Below are 24,627 nucleotides of genomic sequence, written 5' to 3' on the forward strand. Positions count from 1 at the left end.
AGCAGGTGTAAGTGTGTGTGTGTGTGTGTGTGTGTGTGTGTGAGCTTGGCGTCAAGGTAATGGAACTGCCTGTCTACCACCACAAGCCTTTTTAGTTCTTCCTAAAAATGTTGCCATCAATCAGCTCTTTCTCTACTACTATCCATCTCTCTCTGTTCATACATGAAATAGCTGCGGCCCTGTTTGAATGAATTAGACCTGGCTCTTACACTATTAAGAGCAGTTTCAAATGAATGTTTGCCAGCTTACCTGTAATTTGTGTGTGTGTGTGTGTGTGTGTGTGTGTGTGTACTTGTATAATGAAGAGAGTGTAAAGACATAAGGCGGAGGGAGAGCGAGTCTGTCTGACAGTTAAAGACAGCTGCAATGGATTTCTGGAATAACTGTGTGTGATTCTGAGCAAATGAATGTGTCTGCATTTGTGGAAATCAGTATGTGTAGCTGTGTCCTATTCCCTAGTGGACTATATTTGCAATACCAACACTATTTTTTAGATGACAAAGCTCTGACATAGTCTTAATATGTTCCGATTTGATTCTCAAGAAACATTTCTTATTATCTCAGTTGAAAATGGTTAAAAGCACTGTTATAACTGTGATACTTTTTTTTTTTAAAGATTCTTTGATGAATAGAAAAATTATATTTTAAATATAAATCTTTGGTCACGTTTTAAATGTATTTAATGTCACTTTTGATCATTTTAATGCATCCGTGCTGAACAAAGGTATCAATGGTTGTGCGTTATTCTTCGCAAAGTACACGTGAGTGCTTCAGAGCATTATTCTGTGTTGAATTCAGTTGCTTATCTTAATGCACTCTTTCCCTATGTAGTGAGCAGTAAGACATTCACTGGCAAGTGAATGGGTGACTGATTGAGTTTGTGTGTTAGGTAATTCAAAGACCCATATTTCAGCGTAAGTGGCATTAGCCTTTAGCATAGTTAGCAACAGCTTAACGGCTTAATTTTTAAACTTTTTTTCTTTTTAAATGCAAATGCCATTTTGTGCATATTTCACTTTCTTGTGACCATTTTCCCACTCGTACTGACCTTTAGAATTAAATGGATGCTGTTGTTCTTTCCCACATGAAGTGAGCAACAGTACACATAGAAGGTGACCATTATCATTTTTAACTCCTCCACATGCTTAAATAACAGCCTCTTTGCAAAGCAAAAGAATCTATGCTGAAATGTGCCGATGCAACATTATCTTGGTTTTAAACAAGCCATGATGTAATGTGCAACACGTTATTAGAGAAGAGAGAGAGAAATGAAAAGAAAGATTTAAAGAGTGATGAATCTGGTTAGCAGGCATTGGGTGATTTAGAAGACAAATTCAGTATTCATGTTAAAGGAGTAGTTATATGAAAATGTATTCACCCTCAGGCCATCTAAGATCTAGATGAGTTTGTTTCTTCATTGGAATGGATTTGGAAAAAGTTAGCATAAAATCCCTTGCTCACCATTGAATCCTCTGGAGTGAATGGGTGCCGTCAGAATCAGAGTCCAAACAGCTGATAAAAACATCACAATAAATAACGCACATGTAATCCACACGACTCCAGTCCATCAATTAATGTCTTGCGAAGTGAAAAGCTGCATGTTTGTAATAAATCCATCGAGACATTTTTAACTTCAAACTGTTACTTCTGGCTAGTAAATCGATAATATTGCTTTCTTAAGTGAAGATGTTGTCTAATCTGATTCAGGAGAGAAAGGTGCACAGATCCGGCACCGTTTACATTCGGAAACAGTCCAAAACTGTTATGCGTTGAATTTGTTGATTACAAAAACACAGTTTTTCCATAAGATCTTTATTGATGTGGATTATAGTGGTGACATAATGCTACATTTCTCTAAATACTTTTAGATTAAGAATGAAACTCATCTACGGTTTGGATTGCCTGAGGGTGAGTAAAGTTTTTTTTTTGGAGTCACTGGGCTTCCTTTCTTAGCTGCAGTTAAAGGACAATGGACAATGAGTGACCTCATACTGATGTACAGGTCAGCTGTTTCCTGCTCTGAAAGAAACCGTGTAAAGGTTCAGGAGGTAACAGGTTTATGGGTAATATTATGTGTATAATTGCAGGTTTTGTCTTCCAAAGTGCTTTGCATTATCGAAAATAATCTTTTATTATTCTCAAAAACTTGGTCATCTTCTTGGCCGCTTGGCAGTAGAGAGTAAAAGAATGTTCTTTCTTTCTCCATTTTACACAAATGCATGGTATGCGTGTATGTGTTAAGTAAGGACAGGTTATGTAACACTAGTTTAGTAGTTTACATGTGCACATTAAATGCACACAACTCACACACACAGAATACATTCATACATATATATTTATATACTCTAACCCATCCCCACACGTTTTGCCTTTAGAATATGTTAAGTATGACTCTAATAACTACCAGATTTGTGTATAAAAGAAATGTCTTCTTTGTGAATCCCATTTTGTCTTTTAGTTTATTTTTAGTTTTTTACTTAGAGCATTAGATGTGTGAACATACATGTTATAAAAAGGAAATATCAGATTAATACATGAAGCATAAGCTTTGAGGCCTCCCTAAAGAAATATAAAGCATCTGTTGGACAAATAATACTGTAAAACTATAGAGTTAGAAGGACACATTGGGTGCATTCAGACTGCTCCAGTCACATTAGCACTCTCTTATCTGTTCATTAAAACATTCTCAGTCAGTTTTTACTGATGATCTCTTCTGTTTGCTTGACAGGCAGTGACAGGAAGAAGTTTCGGCGACAAGGATTTTAGAAGCGGGCTGGAGAACGGCATTCTGCTCTGCGAGTGAGTTTTGCATACATAAGCTTTAGATGTAAATGAGAATCAGAAATTATGATCTCTTGCTTAAAAATATTCAGATTAAATGCAGATGCTACTAATTCACAATTATGTTTACAAAATACATTAAAACTTGTTTGTATTAGCATCACTTACATCTAGCAATATGTATGTTAAAAAGGAAAAATAAAAATACTGATATATGGATAAAACCACCTTATTATGATCACTAGACTACTGTTCAAATGTTTGGGATCCATTTATTCAAAAATAATATATATATATATATATATATATATATATATATATATATTAGGGGTGTAACGGTACGCAAAAATCACGGTTCGGTATGTACCCCGGTTTTAAAGTCACGGTTCGGTTCATTTTCGGTACAGTAAGGGAAAGAAATGCAAACATTAAACTGCAGGTTGTTTATTACTATAATATTTTTAAACAATTTGTTTAAACAATTTTTTATAATATATTTTATTTTAATTTTTTAAACAATTTTTTATAATATATATATATTATATATATATTTAATACATCTCATCTTGACTGGAATGCTGTGGTCAGGTCTGTGCATAAACAAATGCTCTCAAACGATATGAAAGACAGAGAATGATTAATTCAAGTTATTGCTGCTAAAAGTGGATCTACAGGCAGCGGAATCATAGGGTGTCCTAAATTTGTCACACATCTTTTTGTTCCATTTTGGCTTAATTTTTGTTAATTAAATAACAGTGTGATATGTAATGTCATGTTGTTTATCTGAAGCTGTTCATCTGCCAGACTGTTCTTATTATATATATATATACTGTATGTGTGTGTGTAGTGTATATGTATGTATATTAGTGCTGTCAAACGATTTATCGCATCCAAAATAATTTATTTAAATAATATATGAGTGTGTACTTTGTATATTTATAGAAATATATATATATATATATATATATATATATATATACAAACACATGGATGTAAATATTTAAGAAAAATGCTAAGTTTATATAATAAATATATTTATTTATATATATATATATATATATAATATATATAATATATAATAAATGTATAAATTTAAATATATAAATGTATATACATGGAAATATTTTTGAAATATGTACTGTAGGTTTGTGTATTTATATATATATATATATATATATATACACACAACAAGTAAACACAGTACACATACCGTTATGTAAACAAAAACTTATTTCTGATGCGATTAATCACGGAAAAAATTTGACAGCACTAATACAGGTCCTTCTCAAAAAATTAGCATATTGTGTGATAAAGTTCATTATTTTCCATAATGTAATGATAAAAATTAAACTTTCATATATTTTAGATTCATTGCACACCAAGTGAAATATTTAAGGTTTTTTATTGTTTTAATACTGATGATTTTGGCATACAGCTCATGAAATAATCTCAAAAAATTAGCATATTTCATCCGACCAATAAAAGAAAAGTGTTTTTAATACAAAAAAGTCAACCTTCAAATAATTATGTTCAGTTATGCACTCAATACTTGGTCGGGAATCCTTTTGCAGAAATGACTGCTTCAATGCGGAGTGGCATGGAGGCAATCAGCCTGTGGCACTGCTGAGGTGTTATGGAGGCCCACGATGCTTCGATAGCGGCCTTAAGCTCATCCAGAGTGTTGGGTCTTGCGTCTCTCAACTTACTCTTCACAACATCCCACAGATTCTCTATGGGGTTCAGGTCAGGAGAGTTGGCAGGCTAATTGAGCACAGTAATACCATGGTCAGTAAACCATTTACCAGTGGCTTTGGCACTGTGAGCAGGTGCCAGGTCGTGCTGAAAAATGAAATCTTCATCTCCATAAAGCTTTTCAGCAGATGGAATCATAAAGTGCTCCAAAATCTCCTGATAACTAGCTGCATTGACCCTGCCCTTGATAACACACCAGCAGCTGACATGGCACCCCAGACCATCACTGACTGTGGGTACTTGACACTGGACTTCAGGCATTTTGGCATTTCCTTCTCCCCAGTCTTCCTCCAGACTCTTGCACCTTGATTTCCGAATGACATGCAAAATTTGCTTTCATTCGAAAAAAGTACTTTGGACCACTGAGCAACAGTCCAGTGCTGCTTCTCTGTAGCCCAAAGTGGCTTGACCTGGAGAATGCGGCACCTGTAGCCCATTTCCTGCACACGCCTGTGCACGGTGGCTCTGGATGTTTCTACTCCAGACTCAGTCCACTGCTTCCGCAGGTCCCCCAAGGTCTGGAATCGGTCCTTCTCCACAATCTTCCTCAGGGTCCGGTCACCTCTTCTCATTGTGCAGTGTTTTTTGCCACACCTTCCCACATACTTCCCACTAAGGTGCCTTGATACAGCACTCTGGGAACAGCCTGTTCCTTCAGAAATTTATTTCTGTGTCTTACCCTCTTGCTTGAGGGTGTCAATGATGGCCTTCTGGACAGCAGTCTTACCCATGATTGCGGTTTTGAGTAATGAACCAGGCTGGGAGTTTTTAAAAGCCTCAGGAATCTTTTGCAGGTGTTTAGAGTTAATTAGTTGATTCAGATGATTAGGTTAATAGATCGTTTAGAGAACCTTTTCATGATATGCTAATTTTTTGATATAGGACTTTTGGGTTTTCATGAGCTGTATGCCAAAATCATCAGTATTAAAACAATAAAAGACCTGAAATATTTCAGTTGGTGTGCAATGAATCTAAAATATATGAAAGTTTAATTTTTATCATTACATTATGGAAAATAATGAACTTTATCACAATATGCTAATTTTTTGAGAAGGACCTGTATATATAATTTTTCTTAATGAAAAAGGTATGTAAAAGGAAAGAAAAAAGGAATTAAAATAAATCACTGAAACCTTTTTTGCGGGGCCATGAGTCATTTTAATGATGTTATGAGTCTCATATTATGGTACTCTAATGTAATCTCTTTTTCTCTCCCTCCCTCTCTCTCGTCATGTGATGTATTAGGTTACTGAGTTCAATCAAACCAGGCCTTGTGAAAAAGATCAATAGACTTCCAACACCCATTGCAGGGCTGGTGAGTGTGGTTCGTGTGTGTTTGTTTTCCATGTGCTTGTGTTGTTCTGTGCCTGTTTGTGTCAGGCCAGTCTCAGTACTGCTGTCTCAGAACAAATCCAGTACTGTCCCAGTTTGTGCATGCATCTGTTTGTGTGGTAGTTATTTAATGTTTATGTCATAAAAATATCAGATAAATACAGCCTGGATTGAGAGAATCAAGTGAAGCTTAAGCAGTATTTATCATAAGTGTTATGGCACCTTGCAAAAGTAGAAGAAAACTACCCAAAACATATTCTAAACAACTTCAGATGATTATTTTCCTTTTTTCTGGATTGATAACATGCAGCTCAAACTGGGCCTGTAACTGTCACATATAGTGGGCAGCATGTGTATGATATGTAATAATTTAATATTTCTTCTCATCAGGATAATCTGACCATGTTTCTGAGAGGATGTGAAGAGCTGGGATTGAAGGGATCACAGCTGTTTGATCCCGGAGACCTGCAGGATACATCGATACGAGCAAACTTAACGTATGTGTGTGTTTGTGTATGCGTGAACAGACCAGACAGTGTAAGGAGGAGCAGGAGACTGAATAAGTGCAGAAAAATGAATGGGATAAATCATAATTAATTTGGTGGCTATAGGACATCTTGCCTTTTAGTCAATCACAGCAGCTCATCTTTTTCCTCTAAGAGCATAGATTTACATTAACCAATCTGAAAACAAGCTGTTTTTGCGAAAGAAGCTATATTTTTGTTTTAATTGCTGATTTTGATTGTTTAATTGAAGCATAAGCTAAGCCAGGTGTTTTTTTTTTTTTGGAGAATTTTGAAATTTGTTAAACCCCAATACAAGTAGGTATTAGATGATCATACACAGGGGTACACATAAGTGGTCCGCAAGTCCGCATGCACGACCAAAATAAAAAATGCGTTATATAAATATGTTCTGACAGCGCATTTGCGTACCGACATGGTTGACAGCTGTTACAATTTTAAATCACAAACTGTACTATATAAGTTTTATTTTCAACCTGAAAGCATAAATCTAGTCTATCTCATTGCATTTTCAAAGCACAATGTGAAACTGCGACATTCATCCACTGACGCTGATCAGCAGCGCTAAATCCCGAAGCGCGTATACTTACTTGCCGGCAACCCGCCAAAATAAAAGCCTGCTGATTTTAAGTTTGAATATGATGAAAACGCTTTTATTTATTTATTTATTTTTAGACGCTTTTATACAAAGCTACTTAAAATTATGGAATACATAAAGCGATTCTTCTTAAAGAGGCAAACAAAGAAAGTAGTAGTAAATATTAGCATTTAATATTTTTATGTTTACTATAAAATAAATGTATTTGTATTTAATACTAGTACTGCCTTTTACTTTTAATAATATCACACACTATTATTTAGTTTATTTACTATAATTTTATAAAAACTAAATAAATAGTGCTATAATATTATAACTATTATTACTTCATCTTTTATAGTTATATTTAATGGATCACGCTATATGCAGTGTGAGGACCAAACCAAATCTCCTGGTTCTCATTTGAGAACCAGGCTGAAAAAATTATGTGCACCCCTGATCGTACACTAATGTTTACAATTTAAGATGTAACATTCAGAAAGGATTTATTAAATTGAGCAAAAGTTAGCTTTACATTGGCAAAGACTTACATTGGTAAAAAAAAACTTTCTGTTTATCAAATAATCCTGAAAAAATACTGTTATGTACATTTACAATAATAAGTAGTTTTCCTTGAGCATCATTAGAATGATTTCTGAAGGATCATGTGATATTGAAGACTGGAAAAATGGCTGTTGAAAATTCAGGTTTGCATCACAGGAATAAGTTACATTGATTTAAAAATATATTGCTGTATTTATCAAATAAATGCAGCTTTGGTGAGCATAAAAGGCTTCTTTCAAAAACTTGAACGAATCTTACCAACCCCAAACTTTTCAATGGTAGTATATCTTTTGCTTGGATAGAAAACTGCTGTTTTCTCTCTCTTTTTCTGCTGTAGGGGCACTGACTGCAGTAGAAAGCTGAAGAATGTAAGTACACAGAACAATTTTCATAATCTTTGAATGCCAGTTTACATTTACATTTTACATGTAAATTTACAGATTTACATTTTTGCTGATTGGATAAAATTCTCCTCTGTGTTTTTGAATGATTAGGTGCTCATAACCATATACTGGCTTGGAAAAGCTGCTAACAGCTGTGCAACATATAACGGCCCCACACTCGACCTGAAAGAGTTTGAAGGGCTTCTTTCCATGATGCGAAAGGTAAACACTAAACCTTTAAAATAGCCTGATAAATCAAATAAATTCCAATCAATACACTATTATGTTTTTCATTCTGTTTTTTATGTACATCTGGTGTGCAGGAGTGTGTCAATGAAGATTTAGACTCCCCTAAGCGCAGTATAAGGGACAGCGGTTATATTGACAGCTGGGAATCAGAGCGCTCTGATTCGCTGTCTCCTCCGAGGCATGGCCGTGATGATTCGTTTGACAGTCTCGACTCATTTGGTTCACGATCACAGAACACACCCTCCCCAGACACAGTTATTCGCTGCAACAGTGATGGTATGACTTACTCTTCTACTTAGTTTTTGTCATCATGCTAGATCATGTTAAGTCAGGCAATATTGTCTGTAATTGTGTAATAATATATCACAATAGTACCGGTGAGATTAGGAGATGAAACAAAACTTTAAAATGGCATTGTATGTATTATATATTTGTTTTATGTATTTTTTTTTTTACTGTTAGACATTGAATTGTCAAAGAATTGAAAATATAATTTCATGTTACATATAATTACATGATTCTTATATCTTATGCACACACACACACACACACACACACACACACACACTTAAGTCAGACTCTCCATGTCTGTCGTGTCAGCAAACATTCATGCAAAAGGAGCTGGGGGTAAAAAAACACTCGGCACACAATCAGGAACTCCGGACTCAAGAGAAGAATAATACATTCCCACAAATGAGCAGTGGGAGTGTGAGACTGCAGCTGTTGTACTGGACAGACATTTAAACACTCATCCATGAGTGTGTGAGGGGCTCGACATCTGATTAGTAAATCAAGATATGAACAGACTCAAAACAGTCACTGAAAAAAAAAACATAAAATGTTGATGTTAGCAAAAACTACATGTCAAAATGTATGAATTGATGTTATTATTTAACCTGATATGATCAGTTTAGACAAGCTTAAACATATTTGCACTCAAATGCATAAACTTCACTCACAGCCACTTCACCACTTTCAACTTTCAATTATGGTCAGATGGCAGCATCAAACCCAACACAAAATGTATGAAATATGAATGCTGGTTCTCTGTAAACATTTAAAAATATGAAGCACTAATAACAAATGCCACACATTTTGACAATAATAAATAAAAATTAGAAAAAATTAGAAAAACAAAGCATGTTTTCTCTCACCATATCCTTCTGACAGACTCTGAAGGTGACGCTGGGAATAGAAAGTTGCCAGACGTGCGTAAGGATGACATGTCTGCCCGCCGCGTGTCCTACAAAGAGCCTCGGGCAGCTGTACCCTTCAATCAGTATCTGCCAAACAAGAGCAACCAGACCACCTACCTTCCTGCTCCCCTGAGGAAGAGGAGGAGCGACAGAGAGGAAGACAGGAGGAGTCTGAGCAACTCCACATCTCCTGTAGGAGGAGAAAGACCTCTCAGGTAATCAAAGCTGCTATGATAGACAGTAAGTCTTTGGTTTGTTTGATTTCTCAGTTTGCGGCTGGAAATCCCACTTCTGGCTGCAATATGGCTGAGACACATCATACATCTCAACAAAAATCAGAACACAAGCTTCATCTGTTTCACCTGTCTGAGTTTGTTTGATTCATCCTGTATTATCCACAATTGTGTTGGTGAGCGCTGTGAAAAAATCCCCATTGCTGTCCACAGACAAGAGTGCTTAGAAGTGTTAAAAGAGGAGGCTGTCGTGTCTCGAAGCCTTGCGTTCCAGAAAAATTCCACCTGGGTGAATGAGAAAGGGGCGGAGCTTGAGGAGGCGGAGCTTAATAAAATGAGAAGGCTGGAAAAGGCGGGAATAAAAGTATTACCTGCCCCTGTGCGGTATAACAGGTCAGCAGTTGAATGCATGTGTATGCAGTGACTAAAACTGCTAACTAATTGTGTGTACATTAGGGCTTGTTGCTAAAGATAGGTGCTGGTAACCACAAAGCTTGATGAGTTGTCATCTAACCCCAGGTTGCTTTGTGAGAAATGTCCCTTTATACTTTTGCTTTGAGTTTGTGCTGCCAAGAATTGTTTCAGCTACATTATAGCATGCAGTTGACATGGTTGCGAATTAGCTTTAGCCTTTGTAGCTTAGCTAATGTTTTGAGTTGATGTCAGCTGTGTAGTAGTGTGAAGTTATACTGACTTGTTTCGTCAGCTTGTGAATGACTTGGATGTGATTCTGACTAGTCTGAATCTGTTCTAATTTGCGATGAGGAGAATATGTGTGTGACTTTTTATTGGGTTGAACATATTATGTTAGTTATGCTAGTTTGGCTTATTCTGAAAGACGTCTGCATCAACTCCTGATACGGAAAGACTAACATCTGTACTTTATAGAGTGCAACAGTCCCATTTATTTTCTCTACAGGGGAGGTTATTTTTGATTGATAACTTTTAAACTATGATCTACTGTGGGCTACAAGGTTGTTAATCGATGGTATATCAACACTGTTTAAATTTACTCTTAATTATCATGTTTAGCAGCGGAATTCCTGGTAAAAACTACACTACCCATGATTCTGCAGAGAAATTTCCACCAATCAGAGAAATCATGACAAGCAAATCATGTTAAAAGAGCTCTTAAGTGCATTCCCATTTTTCAATAAATGTAAAACATAACACACAATATTGGATTTTTCCCCCAACACAAAATCAACATCTTTAAATCAGTAGTTTTAAATTTCTTGTTTTTAATTTGATTGTCATTATGACGTTTGGAAAAAATGAATGGGGAAAAAAGTGGAAGCACACTGTTGCACTCTGTCTTTCTAAAATATATTCAAATGTCATGGTGAATTTTCCCCTCAGTCCAATTGTGAACCCTGTGGAGGCCAGTAAAGCTAAACCACCTTCACCTGACATCATTCTCCGTCGTGAAAATGAGTTCATGCACACCGCTGCTCCACAACAGTGGGATTCGAATGAGGAAGATGATGATGAAGAGGCAGAACGGAAGGTTCCAGATGTCCAAAAGGATGATCTTGCATCTCGCAGAGCACGAATGAATCAGTTTAAACCCAGCGTGGCACATCACTTCTTGCCAGGCTCTTGTAGCTGGAAGGACCGAGAAAAATGGGAGGGAATCAGACTGGCATCCCAGCATGCCGTGTTGGAGAGGATGGAGAAGATGGAACAGGAGAAAAAAAGGTGTACTTGTGACCCAGAGTGATAGGGTCTCATGCTCAGGGACTAGTTATATTGGCTTGACAAATCTAACACAATGTTATTGGATCAATGTTCTCTGAGTCAGGGATTTTTCAAAGTCTTATCTCGGAGACTTGCGGCCATAGTTTGCTAATGACGCTTTGGGAAAAACACCCCAGAACTGGACAGCAACTACTCAAAACATACTGGCTAGTGGCTAAAAAAGTTTACAGCTCTTCAAAATTAACCGCCCAATGATTCAAAGAACATAAAGACTGTATAACCTTTAAACAAACCTTCAGATCTACAAGTTTGTCTTTTGATATCTTTACTTTTGTAGTATAGTGTTGTTCTATTTGCCTCTGTAACTCTTGTGTCTTTTATGATTACAGAGTTTGTCCATACATTACATGCATATAAATTAGGTGTATACCATTAAAATTGGTAATTGTAGTTGTCAGTATTGGTATTGTTGCTGTGTTCTGTGGGATTATGGGTTAAATTTTTTTTTTCTGTTTCTCATAATGCTACATTTCTACCACAGTCAGGCTGACTCTGCCTCCCCTGAGGTGCCAATCATAATTCGTAAGGACAATCCTTTCTTGAATCCTGAAAAAGACAGGGGAAAAGAGGGGAATGAGGAAGATGAAAGTGAGGAAGAGGGGAAGATAGTTGTTCCAAACCCACTCAAAGATGATCTAGCCAAGAGGCGGACTGGGAGAGGGCCACACCCTCCCAAAGATCCTCATCAGTCATTGGTCCAGGCTTCCATCACTCAGTCAGACCTGGAGACATGGCAGAGGCTCAAGATGAATACAGATAGCAGGTGCCTCAAAACAAACATGCTTTCTAACACTTTTGCTCTTTTTTATGCACATTTGACCACAGGGTCTGTTACTGGAGTTACTGGTACATTTATTAGGAACTGTAACATTATACATGGTTTAAATTTTACACAAAGACTGTGATCCTGGAAGTGACTGAAAGTATGGAAGAAAAAACTACTAAAAATAAAACCTGTCGTTCCAAAACCTGCAAGACCTTCGTTCTTCTCCGGAACACAAATAAAGATATTTTTGATGAAATCCAAGAGCTTCCTGACCCTTCATAGAGAGCAATTTAACTGAAATGTTCCCAGGCCCAGAAACATAGCAAGGATATCGGTAAAAACATGTGACATCAGTGTTTCAATGGTAATTTTTACGAAGCTCTGTGTGCAAAGCAAACAAAAATAACAACTTTATTCAACAATTCTTCTCCTCCAAGTGACCGTTTTCTGCGTTTTACCGTTTTACGTCAGCAGCACCACATGCATACATCGTGGTACTCTCGATAATACCGGAAGAAGGTCACTTAGAGGAGAAGAATTTTTACAGAAACAGTCAATAAACAGTTACACTGCTGTCTATGGAGGGTCAGAAATCTATCAGACTTCATCAAAAATATCTTAATTTGTGTCCTGAAGATGAACAAAAGGTCTTACGGGTTTGGAACAGGATGAGGGTGAAGTAACCTTTTAATATTTACATTAAAATTATTAAACATTGAAACTATATATTTAAATTTGTTATTTGCATTTGTGGCAAAAAGCCATTCCTCCTGCTTAGCTCGGTGTATCCTTTATACTGATCTACAGTGAGTCTGACTCCACTCCTGCTGAAGTGTCAATCATAACTCGCAAGGACAACCCCTTCCTGACCCCTGAGAAAGACAGTGAGAGTGAGCAGGAGAAGGAGAAGGAGGAGGGAACAGACAGAGAGAAAGGGGCAAGGGTGGTGATGCCTAATGTAAAGACTGATGACCTGGCCAGAAGGCGGGGACAAAGTGGGCCTGTCCCACAGAGGGACCCCCGGCAGTCATTGGCTCAAACAACCATCACTCAATCAGACCTGGAGAAATGGCAAAGGCTCAAGATGAATACAGAGAGCAGGTGCCTGACATGTGACCTTTACCTTTGACCCCTGACATAGCATGACTCATCAACCAGCTTCAATACATTTTTAGAAGTTTCACACTGCTGAAACTTTGAGCTTGTGTTTTGTTTACATATAAATCAGATGACAGCTCCAATTTCTAGAGGAATATAAGCTTATTATTATTATTATTTATCAGTTTTTGTCTAACACTGTGTCCTAACCAGATATGGTGCAATAAAGCAACATACAATAGAATCATTGCATGTAAATTCTATACAATTTTCCCACTGAGTGGTCCCACTGTAACACTCTTAGCTTGCTCAATAGTTGTAAGAGCAAAATTCTATTCAAAATGCATTACTGTTCAAATGTCTGGGGTGAGAAAGATTAAAAGAAATTATAATCAAATGAGAAAATATTTGTTCTTTTTAACTTTGTGTTCATCAAAAAATCCCATATTCCACAAAACTATTTAAAAACGATCAAAACTCTTTTTAACACTGATAATAAATGTTCCTCTTGTACCAAATCAGCATATTAAAATGATTTTGTGATACTGTAGACTGGAGTTATGGCTGCTGAAAATTTAGCTTTGTCATCACAGGAATACATTTCATTTTAAAATATTAAAATGTTGAGCAGTTGTTTAAAACTGTGCTAAAATATTTCACAGTACCACTATTTTACTGTTTTTTGATCAAATAAATGCAGCCTTGGTGAGGATAAGATGCTTACACATAAAATATCAGTAATGCAAGTTCAAATTATAATGGGATATTTGGTATAAAAAAGATAACGTGTTAACTTTTACATACTATTATAACAGCAAATATTTAAATAATTTATTTTGCTTTTAGGACCATGTCAAATAAAAGCCAGTAGTGCTATCTTAAAGTATATGCAAAACTTTCATATCATTTATATTATATAATTTTTTTATAATATAGCAAACTTATAATAGGGTCAAAGATGAGACATCTCATCATCGTTAATCAAATTGACCGAAAAACTAAAAACATGTTAAATGCAAGTAAAGTGTCTACTTTCATATTTCAAATTACTTTTGTGAAAATAAAATGTCAGAATATTGGGAGGAAATGTTCCAAGGTGTGAAATTATGATATTGATACTCATTATTTTTTTGCTCAGAAAAACATAAAATTAAACATTATCATATATGAAAAACTTACATTTATAGCGTTATTACATTTTTATTTTCTGATGCTTGAAACCCCCTATTCGTCTTTGACCGAACAGATAATTTTTGAACGCAGTATAAATAAGTCTGCATTTGAATTATATGGCTGCTTTTATATTTCAAGAAGAGTGTATGTTCTTCAAATATGTTTTGAATGGCTGTTATTGTGCACCATCACACTGTATTTTTGCTGACAGTGTAGACAGACAAATTACTTGTTGCTGCTTAAGTATTATGCCCGGTTAAGACACAGTGTGAGCCTAAAATCTATTTAAATCAGTCAAGGCTTACAGCCAAGGAGCTTGGTCTGTTATTGGCTTGAGTGCTACGTAATAGGGCTCTGTCTTGTTACACTGTTGTGGAGACGTTTGTTAAAGTGGGCCTTTGTGAGACTCTAAATTCTGTTAGCAGAGGGAAGCCCCTCTCTAGCAAATAGACATCACCAAGGCAACTATTGAAACCAAGAGATGCTCACAGAAAATGAGGGAGGGGAGCATGTGTCATTCCTTCAGTAATTTCCCTTTTGTATGTTTCAAAAGGCCATGCTTGCATCAGTGGGTTTATTTGGATATCACACAAATTCCCGTCCAGACAATCCATTTATTTGACTGTCAGACTGACGTGGACTTTCTGCATTAGTATATTTCAGTTTTCACGATTTCTTTCCCTCGCTTCTCTAATTCTTCTCTCTTTCTCTTCTTTACTCACGTGTCATGTATGTGTGTGCGTGCGAACAGCGATGCCCCTATTGTCCCTCTGTGTCAGACGTGTCTTGAGAAAGGCTGCCTCTCTGTTTCCTCCAAGATGACGGTTGCCAAGAATGACCTGGCCAGTTGCCGAGAACGTTCCTCCGGTGAACGGCGGCGTTTTGTGACATTTGGGGGTGTGACAGAGATGGAGAGTACTTCCTGGAAAGAGGAGGAGGATGAGGAAGGGGGAGAGGGACAGGGGAACGAGGCAGAGAAGCTTCGGTATCTCCTCTCGATGGCACCTGTTGCTGTGCCCACCATAGGGCTGGGCTCCTTACTGAAAAAGAGAGCGGTGGGCAGGTAGGGAGAGAAAGGAAGACAGAAAAAGAATAGTATAGATGCATAAATACATGCACATTCAGGCACAACTGATCAAAACGCACACATATTTTTCTCTGAGGGTCACTGATTATATTAGTCAAGAGACTTATACAACCTTACTGCCACAACGTCATACGAAACACTCAAAACGGCAGCTGTAAAATGTAGTTAAGCTTTTAAGACTCAGTCTCCGATAGTCAACAATAGAAGTTCCTATAACTGATTATTTGTTAATATCATGATACAAGAAAAAACTAAAAATAAATGAAAGACAAAGTTTGATGCTGCTATCACAGAGTTGAATAATTAGCTAATGTGCTGCTAAACTGTAAGTGTATAAAATGATGTATTAAGTTTTGTATATTGATTACACACATTCATCTTGCCATTTATAGACATGGAGAAGCAATTCTAAGTCCGAGGACATGAACAGCTCTGAATAACATCCAAATTTTTCACCTAGTAATTATGGTAGTTGTGAAATGGCAGAGCAATGAACACACCATTAGTTTCTTTATTTCATTGTTTACTTCACAATATGACCCCTTTAGACACCATCGTCGTCTTAGAATCATGCAGTAATATTTGGTTCTGTGTATAGTATACCGACACACTACACTATACAGAGGACCGCCTGGTTTCAGAAACCCAAGTTTTGTTTATCAAATGATCTTACATGCAGAGACTCACCCTCGTGTGTTGGAGTTTGTGTGTAGTGATCTTAGCAGTGATGCTGCATTTACAGGGCATGTTGATTTCATCTCACTGAGGTTTATGAAGGAGAACTCATGCCTTGAGAGAGAATGTTGACATGATGCAAGCAACTGTAGCAACACTGAATGAATGATGCTTAAAACTGTTCTCATTTTGGCTTATAATTGAGGCTGTTAGCATGATGCTAACAACCATGGCACCCCTGAATGATGCTAAAACTTAGCCTTTTTTGGCCTGTTTAGGATTAGATGTGAATGGCTTAGAGTAAGGTGGTTATCTTGATGCTAACAACAGCCTTCATGATGTTTGGGCTATTTAGGAGGGAAATTAGCTGTGAATGGCTTGCAGTGAGGCTGTTGGCATGATGCTAACAACTGGAGCACCCACAAGTTGTGTGAAAAAATTAACTTTTCTGGCCTGTTTAGGAGAGAAATTAGCTGTGAATGTATGTCACAGGGGTGGTGTGAACAGAAATTTCAGAGTCTGTGAAAAAACAGGAGAAAATATGAAATATGTGTTTGTGCTTGTGTAAGAGAGTAATAAACTGTGTTTCGGTAGTTTTGAGTAACTGCAATGCAGTTGCTTTGGTTCCCACTGGACTGCATCTTGCATTGGCTGTATCTGCATTATCTGTCCTCCCCCCTAATTTTTTTCTTTTCTGCATATGACTCATTGTTTCTCTCTTTTCTTCCACGTCTCACACATTATGAACTAACTTAGTGGAGATGCAAACCCTGAGCCTCCTCCCATCATGCCCCCTGAACCTCCGAACCCTGTTAAGTTTGACCTTAAAAAGCCTTTGACCTCCACCAAGCGCAGAGTGCTGGAGGAGGAACTAGCTGAGAAAGCAAAGGATGAGAGGGAGGCTGATGAAGAGGATGAAGAAGAAGAGAGGCAATCAGATATAGAAAAGGATGACATGCTAGCTCGTAGAAAAGGAGCATTACAGAAGCCAGCAAGCGGGACTTCATATAACAGATTCCTCCCACAGCCGGGTTCAAAGAGACAGTGTGCTCCAGCAGCTTCCTTAGCCCAGAAAGGAATGAGTGGAGAAAGAGATCTCCAATACTTTGAAAGAAGCATAAAGACAAAGAGAACCAAAATTGGACAGAGGTGGGACAAGCAAGACTAACTAGCAATCTCAAACTTCTCTTTGTTGATAATGCATGAGTCTAACATGCTTTGTGGCGTGGTGGAACATACTCTTTCCCTTTGAGCACAGTATTTATATTTTAGTAGTTGTCTAAGGAAAGCATGAGTTTTAGCTTCTTTCATACTTGGTTAGGTTACTGCAGCATTTATATATAGTGCAAAATATATAATGACACCTTGCTGATGAGTGTTGTTACTAAGTGGTTGAACGTTTAATATTTGTTTAAAAATTCTGAGAATATGATAAGCCTGATTATTTCCAGTAAATAGCTGATATTGAAAAAAACTGTACTGTTCTGTCTAAATAAAAAAAACAAAAATCAATTATTTTAAATTCTGTAAATGAATTAAGACATAAGATTATGATGTATATAATATGGAAAATTGGATCTTTTGAGATATGCTAAAGATTAAACTTGATGTTAAATTGTTCATGTTTTTAATGAATAACTGTTAATGTTACATGACAGCAAAGGTAATCAAAATATAATTATTGAAGTAGTTATTTAAATGTCAAAATTATTTATGGGTTGTAGATATGAATAATTAGCAAATTAAATATCCAATATTGACCAATACTGATAAAAAAAAAAAAAAAAAAACTCCAGTGTTGAGTGATTATTGATACTGTAACGTGCATCACTAGTTTATTGCCTGGCAGACAATAAATTGAGGGGAAAACATAGATTTACACTGAAAGAGACACAGAGTCTATCTAGATATCTAAAAATCTAAATGCTTTGACCAGGATACAATTTTCCAGAATTCCTTAGAAGCCAATTTGCAATAGAAACCACGCAGAACACCTCAGCAATGAGCTAAAAATCACACAGAACATCTCACAGAAGTTTGTTTTTTGTTCTTAGGGAAATGTAGGTGTGCATTTGTTTTCAACCTGTTTTAAGTTTGGCCTTGGAGAATATTGCGTTATATCAAACTGAGTTTCATTTTCCAAGTTAGTTATCAGCATATGCTGTTTTGACAGAAATGAACCAGTCAGCCAAGTAACAAAGACACCTGTTCCAGTTGCTGAAAAGAACCCCGACATTGTACGTTCTGCTGCAACTAACGCCAATCGCTCTGGCGGTTACGATGATGATGATGAATGTGGGCATGTCGATCAACTGCCTTATTTTGAGAAGGATGACATGCTTGCACAAAGGACCGGATCTTACCAAAAGCCAAGTACTGGACAGGCTTTTAATGCTTTTCTGCCCAAACCCGGTGCTGTCAAGCATAAAATCAGTCCTGTCAGTGGATCGCAGTCATACCTCAAGCCAAGAGAGCAAGAGACATCCCTGTCTCTGGACAGGTTAGGACCCTTTAGGAATGAAGCGTTTGCCTGTGAATGCTCTGAATGCTTCTTTTGTGGTGTCCGTGCAAAAGGACATTGTTTAAATCGGCACACATTTTTTAGATGTGGATTTGAGCATGTTGTGTGTAGTTGATTTTCCGAGTACAGAGAAGAGATGAATGTCTTGTGCATCAGTGATTTTTGGTGGCTATTGTCTGTTTACTAATATATGTGACTGGCTTGGAGTTTCTTCACAAAACTGAATTATTCTCTTTGTTTCTAATCTTTGTCATATATATATATATATATATATATATATATTCTGGTATATTGTCTTCAAGTACCTAGTTGACAACCCTTTTGACAACCTACAACCAAACCTATACAACACTTGTTTTGACTGTTCTCTCTGGTGATGCGTGTTTTGTAGTCAGAGAACAGAGCCTCAGCCTCCCTTTCACAGCACTGCTTTGCATTAGTAACCTTGGCAAATTTCTCAGCTTCACCCTTAGCTCTGTGGCCCCGTCCCCAAGAGATGCTGAGGACACGCCTAGGAAGTGCCCTCAGATGATGGACAGGCAGGAGGCGGGCTCTGTGGGTGTGGTGGGGCATGAAAGTCTTATTAAAGATGAGACCTTTACCAAAAGCCCCTCCCCCACACCTCACCAGCCCCCACGTCGGCCCCTTTGGCAGGAAGACGATGATCTCCCCCCAATGTGAGAAAGCACTTTCAGGACCAATTTATTACTTTTGAAAACAGCTCTGATTGAAATGTAGTTTTGTATTTCTGCATGGAAAGAGATTGTGTCCCATGGCTGTGTCTCTGCGTTTTATCACTGTTTCACTTTACTTTGTTCATTGGACCAGTGGTTATCCTTAAAGGTGCTGTAAGGGATTTTATTAGTGAAAAGCAACCTTTTTTATTTTTAAAAGTCTAGATTTGCTTATATGTGTCATTAGAGGGTTGAATTTTGGAAGGAGCAGATGGTTTAATGCAGTGACTAAAACTGGGGGGAGTTAGTGTAATGGCTAACATCACTTACAGCACCTTTAAAGTCAATATGAAATGCTGTTGAGAACTCATTTTAGTGACATGTTTTGTGAAATCAGATACATTATAGACACACAGAAACATATATACACTGCTCAAAAAAATTAAAGGGAACATTTTGAAAACACCTCAGATCTAAATAGGGAAAAATATCATGCTGGATATCTATACTGATATGGACTGGGTAATGTGTTAGAAATGAAAGGATGCCACATCGTTTGATGGACATAAAAATTAACAACCTACAGAGGGCTGAATGCCATCTGATGGTGGACCAGGGTATCACTGAGCTTCTGGACAGTCTGAGGTGCTGAGGTTTCATCCCGATACCTAATGGCAGTCAGGGTGCCATTGTCTAGAGCTCTGTGCGTCCCTCAATGGATATGCCCCTCGGCCCCCAGACCATCGCTGACCCACCAACAAACCGGTCATGCTGAATGGTGTTACAGGCAGCAGAACGTTCTCTATGGCTTCTCCAGACCCTTTCATGTCAGTCACATGTGCACAGGGTGAACTTGCACTCATCTATGAAAAGGACAGGGCACCAGTGACGACCTGCCAATTCTGGTATTCGGTGGCAAATGCCAATCGAGCTCCAAAGTGCGGGGCAGTGAACAAAGGGCCCACTAGAGGACATTAGACCCTCAGGTCAGCCTCATGAAGTCTGTTTCTGATTGTTTGGTCAGAGATATACAGACTATATACACACACACACACACACACATACACACACACACACACACACATATATATATACATATATTAATATACAATCCGAATTCCGGAAAAGTTGGGACGTTTTTTAAATTTTAATAAAATGAAAACTAAAATACTTTCAAATCACATGAGCCAATATTTTATTCACAATAGAACATAGATAACATAGCAAATGTTTAAACTGAGGAAGTTTACAATTTTATGCACAAAATGAGCTCATTTCAATTTTGATTTCTGCTACAGGTCTCAAAATAGTTGGGAAGGGGCATGTTTACCATGGTGTAGCATCTCCTTTTCTTTTCAAAACAGTTTGAAGACGTCTGGGCATTGAGGCTATGAGTTGCTGGAGTTTTGCTGTTGGAATTTGGTTCCATTCTTGCCTTATATAGATTTCCAGCTGCTGAAGAGTTCGTGGTCGTCTTTGACGTATTTTTCATTTAATGATGTGCCAAATGTTCTCTATAGGTGAAAGATCTGGACTGCAGGCAGGCCAGGTTAGCACCCGGACTCTTCTACGACGAAGCCATGCTGTTGTTATAGCTGCAGTATGTGGTTTTGCATTGTCCTGCTGAAATAAACAAGGCCTTCCCTGAAATAGACGTTGTTTGGAGGGAAGCATATGTTGCTCTAAAACCTTTATATACCTTTCAGCATTCACAGAGCCTTCCAAAACATGCAAGCTGCCCATACCGTATGCACTTATGCACCCCCATACCATCAGAGATGCTGGCTTTTGAACTGAACGCTGATAACATGCTGGAAGGTCTCCCTCCTCTTTAGCCCGGTGGACACGGCGTCCGTGATTTCCAACAAGAATGTCAAATTTGGACTCGTCTGACCATAAAACACTATTCCACTTTGAAATAGTCCATTTTAAATGAGCCTTGGCCCACAGGACACGACGGCGCTTCTGGACCATGTTCACATATGGCTTCCTTTTTGCATGATAGAGCTTTAGTTGGCATCTGCTGATGGCACGGCGGATTGTGTTTACCGACAGTGGTTTCTGAAAGTATTCCTGGGCACATTTAGTAATGTCATTGACACAATCATGCCGATGAGTGATGCAGTGTCGTCTGAGAGCCCGAAGACCACGGGCATCCAATAAAGGTCTCCGGCCTTGTCCCTTACGCACAGAGATTTCTCCAGTTTCTCTGAATCTTTTGATGATGTTATGCACTGTAGATGATGAGATTTGCAAAGCCTTTGCAATTTGACGTTGAGGAACATTGTTTTTAAAGTTTTCCACAATTCTTTTACGCAGTCTTTCACAGATTGGAGAGCCTCTGCCCATCTTTACTTCTGAGAGACTCTGCTTCTCTAAGATAAAGCTTTTATAGCTAATCATGTTACAGACCTGATATCAATTAACTTAATGAATCACTAGATGTTCTCCCAGCTGAATCTTTTCAAAACTGCTTGCTTTTTTAGCCATTTGTTGCCCCCGTGCCAACTTTTTTGAGACCTGTAGCAGGCATTAAATTTTAAATGAGCTAATTAAGTGGATAAAAGTGTAAAATTTCTCAGTTTAAACATTTGCTATGTTATCTATGTTCTATTGTGAATAAAATATTGGCTCATGTGATTTGAAATTCCTTTAGTTTTCATTTTATTAAAATTTAAAAAACGTCCCAACTTTTCCGGAATTCGGGTTGTACATATATACATATATATATATATATATATAGAGAGAGAGAGAGAGAGAGAGAGAGAGAGACAGAGAGACACAGAGATATATAGATATACACAGATATACACGTGTTGAAGTTCCATCCTGGAGGAGTTTGACTGCCTGTGCAACCTCTGTAGGGTCCAAGTATTGACTCATGCTACCAGTAGTGACACTGACCCTAGCCAAATGTAAAACTAGTGAAAAACAGTCCAAAAAGGAAAAAAATGTCAGTTGCCTCCACCTATAAAACCCTTCCTGTTTTGGGGGTCGTCTCGTTGCACATTCAGTGCACATGTTGTTAATTTCTTTAGCACCAAAGCAGCTGAAACTGATTAACAACCCCCTTGAGCTACTTAAATGACCTGGGCTGCATTTCCCAAAAGCCTCGTAAGCCTAAGATGATCGTAGATCCATTGGTGGCAATGGGTTGATGTACTTAGGCTGCCCAGACCAGGAGTTTAATTGACTTGATTTACTCTGATTAAAAAGTGTTCCTTGATTTTTTGAGCTGTGTGTGTGTGTATGTATAAAATTATTCTTTTTTTAATTACAATTTTAACTGCTTATTCAAATGCGGGGCCCGTTGTTGACTGCACCAGTTTCACCCCCCATAAGGATGGCCCTAGGTAGGCCTAATAATATTTTTTTAAAGATATGTAATTAGTGTTCTATTATGTTCAACCATTTTTTTCTTTAAAGCTCCACGTTATTTACATTTGTTTTTTTTTATCCATTAATGTTCTAGATTCAGAGCTACTAGTGTTTCTGACACGGAGTAAGTTTATTTACCTTTCTCTCTGTATTTCTTACTGTTGCTGCAGAACTGAGCAGTTGCATGTACTGTACACTACACATGCATTCAGCAGTGTCTCTGTCCACATATAGATACAACCATTTTCTAAACTCTCTCTTGAACTTTGTGCATGCATATTCAAAAGTCAAGTCTGTCCCTACACATGCATGTAATAATGTGTTTCAATCTTTATCACGGTTTGCTGTGGTGGATACTTCAGCTCCCTGTATTAAAGGAATATTAAGCCTGTACTCCTCATGTCGTTCTAAATCTATGACTATGTGAGGGAGAAAAACACGAATGTGCTACTCTCTCTTTTCTTTTCCATGGATTTATTATAAATTGGAGTTTATAAGCTTCAAAAATATGTAAATATGACCCGTGTGCACCAAAGTCATCCGATTTGAATTAAATAAGAACATAAATTTAATATGGTATCATGATAATATGGGTTTTGAACAACATGATGGATACTTGAGCAAAAATAAATTGTCACAAATTTACATGTATTTTTTTCTTGTAGTTCTGTTTGCATTGGTCATGGTCCCAATAACCATATGTTACTCTTGCACTAACATTTCTTCCATTTAACCATGTCATTCCTCTTTAACATCATACTGTCATATATATATATATATATATATATACACACACAGGTATATATAACTTTTTGTTATCAAGAATTTCCTATTTTTGTGCCTTCAGGTCTCAGAGGAAGAGATGTGTTGTTATTTTCGATCTGGCTTTGATTGCACCTTTCCTTCTTCAGCTTAAAACATTACAGCACTTGTAAACATGCCTGTTTTTGTTTGTTGTTCAAAGGAGTATGAGTTTGATTGACATGCGTGATGAAGAGGATGAGATGGCCTACCTTCGGCCACACAGCCAATCACGACATGAGCACCTACATAACCAGTACAACAAACTCAAAGAGGAGGAGGACCAGTGGCAGGACGTGAGTCATACAAACCCACACAAGCACGTGTTTGATGAGCTCACACACAGAAGTGTGTACATTCTCTGGCTTCTACGTGTAGGACTTGGCTCGCTGGAAGAATCGGAGGCGAAGTGCATCTCAAGATTTGATCAAAAAGGAAGAAGAGAGGAAGATGATGGAGAAGCTAATGACAGCAGATGGAGGATTTGGCCATCGCAGGAAGAGCATCAAGACATACAAAGAAATCGTAGAGGAGAAGTGAGACACAAACTGAAATCTCTATCCCCTCCTGATTTAGCAGATCGTGGGTTTAGTGAATATGAAGCATTGGTATTGAATACAAATTGCAAAATTGACTGCTTTTTAGTGAAGCAGCCTTTTAGAATTGATCTAGGCTTAGAGTGACTTGGCTTGACTAAAATACACTTTCTACGATGAGCATGTTTTTAATTTTTTGAATTCAAATCAGCATATAATAATAATTTTTAAAGGATCATGTAACACTGAAGGACAGATTAATGGCTGCTGAAATTTCAGCTTTGCAAATTTAAATAGAAAACAGTTATTTTGAATTGCAATAATATTTCACAGTATTACAGTTTTTGATTAAATAATACTTTAATACGTAATACTTAATGAGCAACTGAGACCTCTTTTAAAAGCATTGAAATTGTTTAGTGTAAGTTATATTTTGTTATTTCTTAGAATTTATTTTTTAAAATATATTTATATTTTATAAGTATAATATTTTTGTTCACCTAATAAAACGTTTAGTGTGACCAGCCACCTACAGACCATTATGACTGTATGTAAAGGTTAGTAATTAT

At 37.3% G+C, this 24,627-nt stretch overlaps 1 protein-coding gene across 6 annotated transcripts in view; it reads left to right on the top strand.

Moving 5' to 3' along the window:
* Nucleotides 1-24,627, top strand: part of LOC132143534 (LIM and calponin homology domains-containing protein 1-like) — a 49,674-nt gene that overhangs the window by 12,520 nt on the left and 12,527 nt on the right. For 3 of the 6 annotated variants that reach the window (XM_059553832.1, XM_059553831.1, XM_059553833.1), the window contains exons 2-19: nucleotides 2,729-2,799; nucleotides 5,779-5,848; nucleotides 6,256-6,362; nucleotides 7,868-7,898; nucleotides 8,025-8,135; nucleotides 8,237-8,438; nucleotides 9,333-9,573; nucleotides 9,805-9,984; nucleotides 10,951-11,289; nucleotides 11,831-12,112; nucleotides 12,923-13,216; nucleotides 15,138-15,449; nucleotides 16,905-17,297; nucleotides 18,322-18,648; nucleotides 19,131-19,346; nucleotides 22,816-22,845; nucleotides 23,686-23,818; nucleotides 23,901-24,058. In XM_059553832.1, coding sequence (XP_059409815.1) covers nucleotides 2,729-2,799; nucleotides 5,779-5,848; nucleotides 6,256-6,362; nucleotides 7,868-7,898; nucleotides 8,025-8,135; nucleotides 8,237-8,438; nucleotides 9,333-9,573; nucleotides 9,805-9,984; nucleotides 10,951-11,289; nucleotides 11,831-12,112; nucleotides 12,923-13,216; nucleotides 15,138-15,449; nucleotides 16,905-17,297; nucleotides 18,322-18,648; nucleotides 19,131-19,346; nucleotides 22,816-22,845; nucleotides 23,686-23,818; nucleotides 23,901-24,058 — 3,497 coding nt within the window. The remainder of the gene's footprint in view (nucleotides 1-2,728; nucleotides 2,800-5,778; nucleotides 5,849-6,255; nucleotides 6,363-7,867; nucleotides 7,899-8,024; nucleotides 8,136-8,236; nucleotides 8,439-9,332; nucleotides 9,574-9,804; nucleotides 9,985-10,950; nucleotides 11,290-11,830; nucleotides 12,113-12,922; nucleotides 13,217-15,137; nucleotides 15,450-16,904; nucleotides 17,298-18,321; nucleotides 18,649-19,130; nucleotides 19,347-22,815; nucleotides 22,846-23,685; nucleotides 23,819-23,900; nucleotides 24,059-24,627) is intronic. The other 3 variants (XM_059553836.1, XM_059553835.1, XM_059553837.1) reach the window with 3 other exon arrangements.

Source organism: Carassius carassius, chromosome 7 (assembly GCF_963082965.1).
Source record: "Carassius carassius chromosome 7, fCarCar2.1, whole genome shotgun sequence".
Lineage (NCBI taxonomy): Eukaryota > Metazoa > Chordata > Actinopteri > Cypriniformes > Cyprinidae > Carassius > Carassius carassius.